This window comes from Elaeis guineensis, chromosome 5 (genome assembly GCF_000442705.2).
Source record: "Elaeis guineensis isolate ETL-2024a chromosome 5, EG11, whole genome shotgun sequence".
Taxonomy (NCBI): domain Eukaryota; kingdom Viridiplantae; phylum Streptophyta; class Magnoliopsida; order Arecales; family Arecaceae; genus Elaeis; species Elaeis guineensis.
Window position 1 is genome coordinate 3,135,335 of NC_025997.2, and position 14,635 is coordinate 3,149,969.

General features: G+C 35.7%; 1 protein-coding gene across 1 annotated transcript; it reads left to right on the forward strand.

Annotated features, from left to right (window-relative positions):
• The first annotated feature begins 3,664 nt into the window (after nucleotides 1-3,664).
• Nucleotides 3,665-12,186, forward strand: LOC105044437 (inner membrane protein PPF-1, chloroplastic). The gene is given in 12 exon segments (XM_010922328.3): nucleotides 3,665-4,126; nucleotides 4,833-4,875; nucleotides 4,878-4,942; nucleotides 5,313-5,387; nucleotides 5,628-5,688; nucleotides 6,529-6,602; nucleotides 6,718-6,822; nucleotides 8,521-8,628; nucleotides 8,735-8,838; nucleotides 10,466-10,615; nucleotides 10,700-10,826; nucleotides 11,777-12,186. Coding segments are annotated over 12 exon segments (1,353 nt in total). The 5' UTR covers nucleotides 3,665-3,790; the 3' UTR covers nucleotides 11,882-12,186.
• Nucleotides 12,187-14,635: the final 2,449 nt, after the last annotated feature.

Below are 14,635 nucleotides of genomic sequence, written 5' to 3' on the forward strand. Positions count from 1 at the left end.
ACGAAGATTTGTCGCGAGCAGAAGTCCTCCAGCGAAGATGGAGGGACGAGAGTTCATTTTATGAGGGTGGAGATCAGCATGGTTCTTATTTCGGGAACCTTCTGTTCGAATATCTGGATCGTCAGATTTGCGTCAGATCTACGGCTTCGGTGAGCTCCCTCGACCGTCGGATGATGGTCGATGATTTTATTAATTCGACGGCCAACTGGCCGTTTCGGGTCCTCTGGCGAGGACTCGGCACGCTTTCGCGCTTCGCATCGTACCGATCTTGTCGTTTGAATCTCTCTTTCCAATAGCGTTTGCTTCACGCCAGATGACGTGTCGAGCCAACACCTATTACGCTCGAAAAGGTACAAAATACAATCCAGATGGCAAGTCCGCCGATACGCCTTCCTGAGAAAAAAAATATTGGATAGAATGGTTATACCGTATATATACTTTGCATCAGCCAACAACAAACCCGCGCACCATGTAAAAAGATAATTTTTTTTAATTCAAAGTAATAAAAATTATTAGCTGACCAAACGATAATCAAAAGTAATTTTTTTTAAAATTTTCAAATAAATTTGAATAACAATATTTTTTTTTTGATAATAGATGATGTATTGGTTTGTTTTTGGATGGTGTAAGATACGTGTGATAGAACTATTCCAACCAATTTTTCTTTGGATTGTGAAATTTCATGATAACCACCTCTGTAGAAGTGGCATGTGAAATATCCAGCAGTTGGAGACTGGATAGCTGATCATGGGATTTCTTTATCTATTGACAAGTATTATCCTATTATAGAGGCCTAACATGCGGAAGGTATCCCATGGCTCATATATGAACTAACTAGTTGGATAGTTAGTATTGGTATATATAAACTGACTTCATCATCAAGTCATGTGGCAACATCGGAGTTATCTGAATTATAAGTATACTTTCATATCAAATTGGTTAAATACCAATCTACTTCAACCTTCAACTCAATTCTATATCTATCTAAATTGACTAGAGTTGACTCCTGATAAAATATGATGATTAGTTTGATTATTTACCGATCTACTATAAGAGACATCGGTTTAAAATCGACGTGATCCTAAAATATAGACGATTACCTTACAATTGTCGTCCAACTCAACAGTAGCTATCTTCGAGCTATACTACAACTAATCATCATGTAAACAAATAATCCAAGATCTTCATAAAGTTGATAATTCTGTTATAACAAACTAACAATCTAACAATTTCTTAAACAGCCTAACAAAGTCTTCTAACAATCTAATAGTCTAAATAAACCCCCTCTATATAAAGAGGGGTAAGGTACCCTCCAAGGGATAAGTTATAGAACTGAGACTCTGCTGAATCCTTTTCAACTCTCTCACTGAAAGAAACAAGAGTGTCCATTCACTCATCCAAAATCTCTCTTCTTGCCTTCCAATTTTTCATTTACACTATCTGTTTTTAAAGTCTCAATTAACTTAAGCATCGGAGGATTCTAAATCTGAAGGTACCCCATCGGTCTTAGGCCTTCTTTTATAAGTTCACTCGTGGTCTACATCGATCTGATCTTTAGTAGCACTCCAGCTTGGTCCAGCACTGATCTTACCCACTTCCCTCCGAAGCCTTGTAGCAACAGTTAAGATGCCTCAACTAAAAAGTCCAGTATATATTTCAAATTTGTATTTTATATTTGAAGAAGATATAAACTTAATTATTATAAAATATTTAGATATGTTGTTATCCCTTGTCGCAAGGAATATCAAGTAATAAAAAGGCCTATGGTATTGTTTGAAGATGGCATTTTTTTTTTAAAAAAAAAGCATTAGTAAGTTTAAGTTTGTAGATTGGTTTGATCTCTTATTTCTCCACTCCATGAACAATTTCAAAATTTTACCAGTCTAATGAGAGTATAGTTAAAATAAAATCTAGTTCTTATTTTTTTCCACTTAAATAATATTGACTCATTTGAAAATTGCTATGCCACGGTATAAAGAGTGTAATGATTCAATAAAGCTTGAGATCTACTATGTTTATAAAAAGATATGCGCAAAAAATATAAGCTAGTTAGTCCTTATATTAAAAAGAAAATTCTTACAATAAGTCAAGCCACCTATAGATACTTAGAATTCTATTACATATTATGATATTTTATTTATTTAAGTTCTATAAAATAACAAGATAAATTTGAATTTATATATCTTTTTACATTATTCTACCTTTACTCTCCCTCCCCGACCCTTAAATTGATATCCTGATTTTTCTATATGTTGGCTCGCAAATAAGATATGAAATCAAAGTTAATAATAAATTCTTTAGATACTAGGAATTTTACAAAAGATATCTACTTTTAATCTTGTATATAGTCTAATTTGGATTTTATTGGACTAATACATCCTACTTTCATGATTGCATGAGCATCCATCAATATGCATATGAGCTAATAAAAAATGCTCCAATTCATGGCTAATTATTTCTCTCATTCAAATGGATCTGGAATCAAAATGAAAGGGAATCTACCTTGATTGCACATGAGAATTAAAAATAGTAGTTGAATAAAGAGATATATAAAATTTTGACCTATGTTACTATACATCGGTGCAGAATATATCAAAGAAGTTATAATTAGTTATGATTTTCATATATAATTTTTTAGATGTTGAAATTATTTATATATACACATTTTGGTAAAAAAAATATTTATGGATATTGAAAGCATGGGGATGTATATAGATTTTTTTTCCTCTTTTCATCACTTAATTAAGAGATTGGGAAAAGAGATTTAAACTATTGTGATTCAAATATGGAGACCAAGACTCCTATCAACAATGGATATATCATAGTGTTAAGTAAGAAAATCATGGATATTAGTCTTCATAACTGCTGAATTTGAAAAGACTATCCGCTTGACAGTGTCAACTTTCATATATAGACATGCTACATGTGAATGTTATAGACTAACTCTAAAAATATGCCATACAATCTAAAAGATATAGTGAGGAAGTGCATGTTGACATCGATATGGGTACTTTTCTTTAATCAAATTAACGATTCTTTCAAATATCCTTCACACATATTGCAGGTGATTGTGTGTGTGTGCGTGCCTGCTCGTGTCTTAGTTATATAAATTGATATTTTTGAGCATGCATTTTTCTTCTACATCATTAAAAACATGGATTGAAAATTTAATAATATATTAAATACAAAAAATATCTGGTACATAAATAAGATTATATTTCTTAATTGTATAGAGAAGAAGTTGAATTAATAAAATAACATTTATACCACTTCCACTAATCTCGCAGCCCATCCTTAAACCTTTTCGCTCGATGGTTTAGATAATTAGATCACTTCAGCAATGGACTTCACGTCCCCTTTGCGAAAATTGCACCCGCGATCCAATCATGTGGCGGGAGTGCGTCGGTGCAAAAGGTCAATCACGCAACATAAATCGCTATACACTTTACGGCACTTAAATCTGACGTCTGTGATGGACTTACGCGCGAAAACAAAAATTAATTAAAATGGCTACAGACCGCTTCGCCGACGGCCTTCCAGGGTTCCACCAATAATGGAATATCCGAAACTTGTAGCGGATTCGGACGCGGAAGCGTGGATACCTTCACCGCCCGGTATCAGAAAAATCAAAACAAAAAAACAACGGATAACGGTAGAACAAACCCCACTGCCTCCACTCCCTCTTGCTCTCTCCCCCTCTCCCACTACATGTCTACATCCCTCCCCTCCCTCATCCCTTCCCGACCGCTTATGAAAACCTAACACCTCCAATCCGCCAAAACCTTAATCTATGGCGAAAATCCTAATCTCCTCACCCTCCTCCTTTTTTGCTTCCCCCCTCCCTCCTTTCCCCCGCCATGGCCGGCCCGGCCTCCCCCTCTACCGCCCTCGGCGGGCGGATACCAGGGTCAGGCTCAGCTTCCATGAGATTCCTCCTCCTCACGGCCTGGATTCCTTCGTCGATGTCTCCGGAATTGTTTCCAGAGTGGAGGGTCTCCTGTACACGCTCGCCGATGCTGCCGTGGCTGCTGATCCTTCTTCCACGGGTGCTGCTGCTACCACTTCGGTTCAGAAGAACGGGGGATGGTTCGGGTTCATCTCGGACGCCATGGAAGTAGTTCTTAAGGTATCTGGTTCTCTTTTCTCCTAGGAAATTCTGAGATTTCTTGTGACGTCTGTTGCTTTTGAGACTTCCGATTTTGCTGGAAAGAAAGAATTGTTCTCTGTTTTTTTAATAAGAAGAGTAATGGCTTTTATATGATATCTGTTGCTTTTATACACGTAGCGCAAGCACCATCCCTATCGGATGTCTTGGCTCTCCTAGTCAATAAGAAGAGCAGTGGCTTTATTACGATATCCTGATTATTTTTTATATTTATTCATTAATTCGCGTGAATTTTATACCTTAGATTTGGTAAGGATTCATCAGTGTAACCGTTTATTACGAACTGTCACAAGTGTGTTCACATTGTTTAGGATTTCCACTAGTATCCATGTAACAATAATTCGTGCTCATATATGGAACCTGGTTGCCATATCTGCTTATAGGAGATTACATTTGTTGACCACGTAAAAGCTTCCAGGCATTAAGGTTGGCCATTATCACATCTTAAACAGGCTAGTAATTGGGTATATTGCAATGGAAGGTTTGACCTACAAATGCATGCCATTCTCTCTGGTTCTTTCAACGAACCATCATGTTGACAATACTAATGTTAAATCAAACTAGTGGTCCATCAGAGAGCGGTGAAGATATATGCAAGATAAGTTGCTGATTTGTATATGCAGAGTAAAATAAAAGGATAACATGATATATTTATTTCTTGTTTCAGGTGCTAAAAGATGGCCTTACAGCTATACACATACCATATGCTTATGGTTTGCTATCATCTTGCTCACAGTTATCGTTAAGGTGGCAACATTTCCGTTGACGAAGAAACAGGTGAATAATCATTACTACTTTACTCATGTTAATTGTAATTGGAATTGATATTAATTGCTTCTTTGTTAGTGTCTACATGTTCAATCTATTACTCCATTAACCATGGAGGATCCTGAGTGCATGTGGTGACCTCCTTGATTGACTAGCTTTGCTGCAATGTGCATCACTTACTACCCACCAGAAAAAAAGATATGATGTGTATCACTTTCACAAGTCAACCCTATTATGGTTCCTTTTTCTAATTTACCTACATATAATTTTATGTTCACCTTTACAAACTTGTTTGTTATGACATTCTCCTTCTCAAACTGTAACAAATTATTATCATGCAAATAACTATTATCACAACTTTTTTTTAAAAAAATTGCAGGTTGAATCAAGTTTAGCAATGCAAAATTTACAGCCAAAGATCAAAGCAATTCAAGAGAGATATGCAGGCAACCAGGTTTTACTCTGCATTCTTAACAAATTTGGTTAGTTTTTTTAAAAAATAAAATAAAAAGCATAAGTTTACAGTATCACATGGTAACTAACATTAATCTGTTTTTCCACATTTTTAGGGTAAATCTGGTTCTAAGTTATTATACCACATCTTTTGATTCATATGCAATTATATTTGTTGTCATTTTATTTTGTTTTTCAAACAAGAATTTGTATATTATGGTTGCTCTTCTGTGTTCATTAGGAAAGAATACAACTGGAGACAGCCCGTTTGTACAGGCAAGCTGGGGTGAATCCATTAGCAGGTTTGTGAGTATATATATATATATATACGTATATTGTTTTCCTGCTGGATTGCACTTTCAGATAGCATTATGCTGTCTAGATTCAGTAGTCCATTTGGTATCTGGAAACTTTATGAAATTGCTGGTGTGGACCTACTTATATAGCACTCAAAGTATTAATGAAATGATATATGAAATATTCTTTGTTGGGATGACTACTTACATATAGACAATACAGTTAGCCTTCTGTGTTGTTTCATCTTAGCATGAATGGCAATAATCAACTGGTATTCTAGAAACTTTTTGATAAAGAATAACATCTGCTCTTTAAATTTCTCTCACAATCACCTTAAATTTGAATCCCCTTAATCATGTCTCTGGTATCATTGACAATGAAAAACATGCATGTACAAAGGTAAGGACGAAGCAAAAAGCCTTTTGAGCTAAACAAATGGAAGCTGTTTGTGTGGCAAGTAAAAATTGCGATATTATTGGTGAAAAGCATCTAATGAACATGAAGGTGCAAAGCAATTTTTTTATGTATGCTGCAAATGATTATATAGTTCAAAATATTATTATGCTTCTGTAACTGCCAACTAATTCTAGCAGAAATCACTCCTTGCCTGCTAGGATCAAATTTTACCTTCTATTACCAACTTTTGATGATCATTCCAAGTATTTCCTTCTATAAATCATTTATCTTATGTCAGATTTTTTTTTTCTAAGTATTATCCTTTTCATCTCAAAGTGCAGCATTACTTTATTTGGCATATTCTTTAGCTTCTACAATGTTGTATCATGACTCTCTATTTGCTGAAAATTTAGCCTTTTCCCTTTCCATCTATCTCTGCATTTCAACAGGATGTTTACCTACTTTGGCTACCATACCTGTGTGGATTGGTCTTTATCAAGCTCTCTCAAATGTAGCAAATGAGGTAAATCATAGTTCTTTCTGGCATATTACTTTATTAGAATTTTTTTAATTAAAAAAAAAAAAACTTGCTTGCTGACTTTACTGCTTGCTGACTTGAGCACCTCTTGTAACTGAAGGGTTTGCTGACAGAAGGATTTTTCTGGATTCCTTCTTTGGGGGGCCCAACTACAATTGCTGCTCGACAAAGTGGATCTGGCATTTCCTGGCTCATACCATTTGTGGTAACTGAATTATCTTTGTTCTTTAGATGAATAAGTCCCATGTATGCATATATTTGTCTTGATAAATATCTTGTTTTTCTTTTTTTGTTGTGATTTTATCATTATTATATGCTTCTTCTTGGTGTTTCATAATTATGCAAAATAATAATTAATTTCATTCTACAACAAAGTTTTCTTTACCATTGCGAAAAGAACTTTAAACTTCGTGCTATGTATGTTACATTAGCAAGTACTATTTCTCAGGCTGCATTTGTTCAAGGAGCAATATTTGCAATGTTGGGTTTGCATTTGATTGGGGGATATCTGTTCAAGCATGCCTAGAGTCTGTCATAGTTGATGATTGTTTTACTATAAGGTTCTTTCTTGAAACACTCGGAATATTATAAAACTCATCCCATGGGGTGTCAAATTCTTCAGAGCATTAAACTATTGCTCAACTCTATAAGAATATTGGCACAAGGCTTAGTACTTAGTATGCAGCAGTTGAATATCAGGGGCTAAGGCCTCATATATGCATTCTTTATTTTTCAAATAACTGAACACCTTTTTTGACACGCATACATTTCCATATTTTCCTTCAACATATTGTGGCATATTTGTAATTGGTCCAGGATATAATTGGTGCAATATATACTGGAATAGATGTATGTAGAGTTAAATGAGAACTACTGAATATATAGAGCAATCAAAATTCCTTTGAGGTCAGTATTTTCAGTGGCAGACCAACACATGGAGATTCATGCAAGAATAAGCACATCATTAGATTATAACAAACGTGGGAGCATACTCTCTGCTCTCCCTTTCTTTGGTTTTGTGTGCTAGGCATTGGCCTAATTCCTATCATGTCTTTGCTAGCATATCTCTCACCTTGGTAGCAAACTTGATCTCAGACTAATGGAAAGTTCAAAATTCTTTATTTTCCTCATTTCAGATGAGCCATGGCGCAAGGATAAATATTCACTGTTATTTACTCATTCTTCATGTGCCTCTACTGTGTTGACTGTTGAGCTTGCTTGCTAATCATTGTTGTCATGCTGCATGATTTCTAGACAGTGTCTCATGCAAATCCAACTGGTGCCCCTTGCTCAAATTAAGGCACTTATTAAGATCAAAGAGGGTGTTTTATGTTTGACATGGTCTCTCAGCTGAGACATATGGCCATGATTGTATTACCTCTGGTTCTGCCCTCTGATCGAACAATATAATATATAGCACACATTGAGCTCAATGCATATCATCATTTGTTGGCAAATGTCCCAAAACATCTTGCATGCATTCAAACATATGAAGGTTATTCTTTCCGCTAGAAAAAACATGGTAACATACTCAAAAATGCATATGCATTGTGAAGAAGAGGTCTGTAGCACACTTTAAACTTGATTATTTCCCTTGTAAATCTTAGTGCATCAATGACTTCTTAGCATTTATAAAGCATCTTAGCACTCATAAATACAACATCTCCAACTATCTCTCACATCCTATCTCTTATATTCTCCTCAATAATTTTTCTACCTAAAGATTAAGAAGAGAATGTAATAAGCTTGAGTAAAATTCACAAAGTATGCTATGTTGACATCGTTAAATGAAAGTGATTGATTTATCTATGGTAGAACTGTGAGAGTACTGAAGACCCAGCAAACTGGAGGAATGTTATAACTGGTACATGTCATTGGTGATTGTTACATGTACCTTGTGCAGGATGGACATCCGCCTTTGGGCTGGTCAGACACAGTGGCTTACCTTGTTCTACCTGTGCTTCTTGTTGTTTCTCAGTATGTCTCCATGGAGATCATGAAACCCCCTCAGGTAAATAATTATCTTTTGAAGTCTGCTGCATTGTCCTCTTGAATTTCTTTTTTGGTGAATGCCTGAAGAATGTGAACTTGATTGGTTCTATGATTTCGAATGGCAGACTGATGATCCAGCTTCGAAAAACTCACTTCTCATTTTCAAATTCCTTCCTGTTATGATCGGTTACTTTGCTTTATCAGTTCCATCAGGATTGTCAATTTATTGGTACGTAATTTAGTATAGTTTGCTATAAACTGCAGCAGTATAGTTTTGGCAGCATTTGTTATCATGTAAATGCCGCTCATTTGTACAATGGACTTTTGGGGTGACAATGTTATCTTACCATATTCATTTGAAGCAATTGTCAATGTGACAAAGGCTATGGGCTGTATATTTTATTTCAATTACAGTTGTATGTTGTGATTTCTTACACATTGAAGCAGTCAGATTATTCTTGTACTGGTGTAAAGCCATTCCAGACTACAAGAATGCATGTGCATGCATGCAGAGAGAGAGAGAGAGAGAGACACACACACACACACACACACACAGACTTTTGAAATGATAATGTCCACTTGTTAATTTGATCTGCATCCATATCAGCAAACACAACAAAGGCTATGAGCTGCATATCAATTCCTGATGCACTGGAGCAGTCAAGTTATTCTTATACTGGCTTAAGGAAATTTCACAAACTTACAGACCTGTTAGTTCAAAATGCATGATGGATCGTGTCAAACAAGAATTCATCCAGTTTGTCTTGATCTGCAATGTATAAAATGCCTATAAACCAGAAATAAGGCGTTTTAGCAGTTTTACCTGTACCTCAGGTGGAAGCCAAATTGGCAATGCCTTTGGTGTTGGGGCACACACTTTGCAAATAAAGAATCCAATACAAATCATGACCATCACATCTTAAAAACAGATATAGATCAAGATTAACTGCTTGGTTTCTTATAGACCATAAGTTTGGATGTGACCTTATGTGTATTTCAATTGATATAATTTGGGCTGTAACCCTTCCTATATGGTTTTACCTCGACTCTCTTTATTTCAAAACTGCAGACACGTATGCATCTAAAATTTGGTGCTATGTTTGAGCAATTGCACCAACAAGTCTAGCTCATCCAAGAAATTTTCCACATGGGTAAGGATAGCATATTTAAAGAACTAGTAAAATGCGTCCAAGTGATAGGATTTTTGTGATAATTCGACGCATATGCATAAGAAAAAAAACTCCAAACCATTTGAAATTTGGCCTTTATGCATTTAATATTTTCTCTCTCCCAATTTGGACGTCATTGAGTTTGCAGTTTGCATTACAAGGAATTAGGTTCTAATTTGGCTCCGCTGAAATTTCCTTTTCTAGTTGCGCATCAATAATGCTTTTGTTGTTTCCTACCAACTGTTCTGTATTTGAAGTGGAATATTATATAAGATAGTGCCAAACAATAGCTTATTCATATTAAATGATCCTTGGGAGCCAGTTCTTGGTGAGTATGATGTAACTGTCAGAAGACAAGCTAGCTAGCTACAGTCCAGGTGCATTATTGCCACAAAATCATGCAGAACCATATAAATGATTAATCATATGATATCTTATTTGTAGTTTATACTTAAGTGATGCATTCAGTACAATGTAATTTTGACAGATTACTATATGCCTAGTTCTGTTGGATGAGGGTAGCTGCAATACATTCTGTCGTGATGCATGTTCATTAGAAGCATCTGTATTCTATGGTGCTGCTAACCTTAGTATATATTTGTTGGGTACTTTTATTCTGTGATCAATTTTAATAAATCTTGAAACCTAGTTTGGCATAGCTGTGAGTTAACTCTCTGTTTTGGTTAGGTTTACAAACAATATCCTCAGCACTGCTCAACAACTATGGTTACGAAAATTAGGTGGTGCCAAGCCTGCTGTTGCGGAGGATGGTGGTGGAATCATTAGTGCTGGACGGGCAAAGCGTTCTAGTTCTCAGCCAGTACGGGCGGGTGAAAGGTGTTATCAGCTTCCCACAATTTTGTTAAGTCTTTCCTTCCTAGCAAGATTCTGACTTCTTACTGATTGGCACACTGAAAACAGGTTTAAACAACTAAAAGAAGAAGAAAATAGGATAAAACTTAACAAAGCATTGCCAGCTGAGGAGGTGCAGGTTCTGGCGTCTACATCAGATGCTGGTGATATTTCAGATGGAAAATCTAAGGATAAGGTGTGTTGATGTATCTAATGTTTCATTTGTCTGTTGGTGCTGGGCCTTGGGTTTATTCTTCTAGCCCTCACAACTTATGAAGGTCTAATGCTGGTTATTAATCAACATTAAACATCAGGATGGCCACATGGGTTTTCCAAATAATGCAATAATAGGATTGTAATTTTTATCCCTTATCAGCAATGAATTCTGAATGGAGCCTATTATATATAATGCAGTGGATTTATGTGATGGGCATGTGAGATTTAACAAGGAAAGAGACAAAATTTGAGATAGTGGTCATATAATGGAGAGGAATTTGGTAGAAAATATACTATCTAGGAATAATTACAGAAAATAAATTTTCTAATTCAAAAAGTTCTCGGTAATTCTTCTTGTTCATCACATTGTATATTGACAAATTGATGGTCATTTAAACATTTATGAAAGACAGCTTATCTTGCAAGACTTTAACTTCTTTATACCCAAAATTGACTTATTTGATGTGCTGATGATGCTTGAGCTGTTGATAGAAACTAGTTGGCCTCTTAAAACACTTTCTACAGTGAACTAAAATTTGATATTGTGAGTTATTTTTTCTTCTTTTTTTTTTGGGTACAGGATATTGTAAGTTTCATAAATACTAAATAAATATTCTGAAGTCCTAGTGTTATTCCTGGCGAACCTCAGAAATTCATAACATTACATTTGCCTGATCCAAAGTTTGGCCGATCATGTGTTTGCTTCTGAATATGATTGAATTATTGATATCTAATGGTGCTTCTTTTACGTGTCCTGTAACTGTGGCCACAGAACTTGAATATCTGATGGCTATTTGCTGTACTTTCATTGCTGCCATATATCTTGCTTGGTAGAACTTTGAGATATGCCTATTTTTCTTTGGTAAAATGGGAAGCCTTCACAACATAATGCTGTGTCAGCTTCTCTAACAAATGCCCTCCTCATGGCAGGAGGAAGATCTAGAAGAAGCATATTCTGCTCCTGGCAAACAAATTCCGAATTATACCAGGCCAAGGAAGGGTAAAAGATCAAAACGGAAGCGCGCAGTGCAGTAGTTTAGAAGATCACATATGAATCTTTTACAACATCTGGTGAGTGATTTCTTCTCATGCAGCTGTACCATAATGCATGCACATGGCCATTTTGATTTTGGACTTCTTTAGAAAGCAAGGTTTCAAATGCAAAAATCTTGTCAGGAGAGCAGCAAAATGGGGCAGAAGAAAATTTCTTAGCCATTCCATGACATAATGTTGGTCTGTAAAAGTTGTCATCCATTCCACTGTTGTTTTTTTGGAATTTATCAACTCCACTGTTCAGATCCACATCTAAGTATATACAATCAAAGGTCGATTGCATGTTACCACCTGAGCATATCAAATTGTAACAATATTATGGTGGCATTGTATCATTTAAAGGCTCATTGATTATCCAAATTGAGGTCTGAATTTTAAAAAGAAAGGTGTCCTCTCTCCTTTTGGCTTCTGTAGCATCCTCATTGCCCTCAGGTATCACCACCTGATCTGCTCTGGACTTGAATGAATATTTGACTTTGATAAGAGACCAAAAACATCAGTGGCATGGAGTCCAGGGCACCTTCTCATAATTTTGCAACTCGTAAAGTTATCTTCTTTATAAAAATTGTTGCAGTTTTTGTCATTATTACATATCCATATAATATCAGGCTCATAGATTCGGTCACACAAAACTCACTCCATCTTGTTGGTTACATTGGACTGATGCTGAAGGTACCGTGCTGCACGGTTAATCATCTTATTTGTGAAATTAGTGCTGGTTTATGTTGAGACATAGAGTAACCTTTCTTTGAAGGTTGAAACCCATCATCTCTATACGATCATGCAACCGGAACCCTTTAAGCACTGACACAGAGATTAACATTTTCATATTTTGATTCGGTTTGTATTGAAACCCATGGCTATCGGTACACGGAAAATCTGCACCCCAAGATGTGTGATGTGTGTTCTCTCTTGTTTGCGATGATCTCAGAGTGATATCTACATTCTTCTTTGTTTTCAATCCTCTATATTTCGTATTTTTAAGTATTATTTCTGAGAATAATTTTGATATTTTTTTAATTTATGTTTTTAATCCAACTCCAGTAATCCAATACTTCCCCTGTGTGAGAAGTCTGATGGCAAGGTAAATGTCCTAAAGCCTGCTATGAAGCACCGTATCTGCTACAAAACCTTCCGCTTCTTCAGGTACGAGAGCGAGGGTGGTCGTCATCTTTGTGGCGAAAATTTGGGAACCGAAAGCCAGGGAAGTTTAGATGACCGGACGGAGGTGGGGATCGAGCCGGCTCAGGAGCCGCTCGGGAAGTTTTCACTCGGTTTAGCTGGTATAGAAGCTCAAGCCCATGAGCACGGTCCACGCTGAACCGGACCGAAGCACCCAACGGATGGTCATCTGAACAAGGAATTTCTTGCAACGGCCGGCAAGTTTTAGTGGTCCCCAAAGCCGAAAGTAGGACCAGAATTCTCGGCATAATCTACCAATGGAGGCCTATTCTACATTTTTTGGTAGAAGAGGCCTATTCTTCTTTTTTTGGTAAAGAGAGGCCTATTCTTCTTTGAGATCATGATTCGATGCGTAGAATCCTTTGATATCACGCCATATTTACTAAAATATTTATTGACTCTTTTTCTAATACCCCCTAACACTTTGAGATTAAACAACAAGTTCTACCAATTTTAAACACATTGTTTGACAAATTTCACCCGAGTGACAAGCCCTCTAGATCAAATTATTCCGACGTACTCAAAAAGTTGAACATTGCTATTTCAACATTTAGATAGGTTGAAATTCTGTTAGGCTGGAACATGGTCAATTAAAATTCTCAACTTAATTCTCCACTCAATCAATGCATTGTGTACTTGAATGCTTGTGCAAATTAAGATTGGAGTATAAAATTCAATTTTTGAAGGATCAGTATATTCATGAACTTAGATTGGTTCTGAATCAACTAACTAGACTTTAAACCATAACATAAAAGACTCTAAGGACCGCTAACTAGACTTCCCACTAATCTATGATGGATTTGGGGATTTCGGCTCATGGCTTGACTAGTTATTTGTGCCCTAGGCAAATATAATGATGATTTTTTTTTTTGTTGAAAGTAAATGTTTGTTGAATAAACGCTAGTGTTGACCATGATAATTGATATTTATTAAAACATAATATTATCTATTTTATATCGTTGAAAAATTTTTGAAATTGCTCATGGTTAGTTATTTCATTAGAATAATATAGATATGCTCATATGAATACCTGTTCAAACTACCTGAATACAACATTTTCTTGCAAAATGTGGTCCGTTGCTTATGCTTCTATCAGTAGAAGCAACTAGGTGTCCCTAATCTTCTGTGTTGCTCTTAAAAAATAAAGATTAATCAACAAATTTAGCCAAATAAAGTGTTCATTATAATATAGATATGCTTATATGAATACCTATTCAAACTACTTGAAGAGAACATCTTCTTCCAAAAAGTGGTCCATTTCTTATGCTTCTACCGGTAGAAACAATTAGGTGTCCCTAATCCTCTATATTGCTCTAAAAAAATAAAGATCAATTAACAAAATTTAGCCAAATAATGTGTTCATTGAAAACTATCCATATAATTTGCACGTAATAAGTTCAGTGCTATGAAGATACGTGCATGAGAGAAAGCATAGCTAGTTTCACTTCCAATATGATCAAAAATTTTCATTATGTTTGTAGTTAACAAATAAATTACTATTTTAGTAAGCAATGCATATTGTTTTCTCCAATATAAAAAATAAGGATCCAGCCA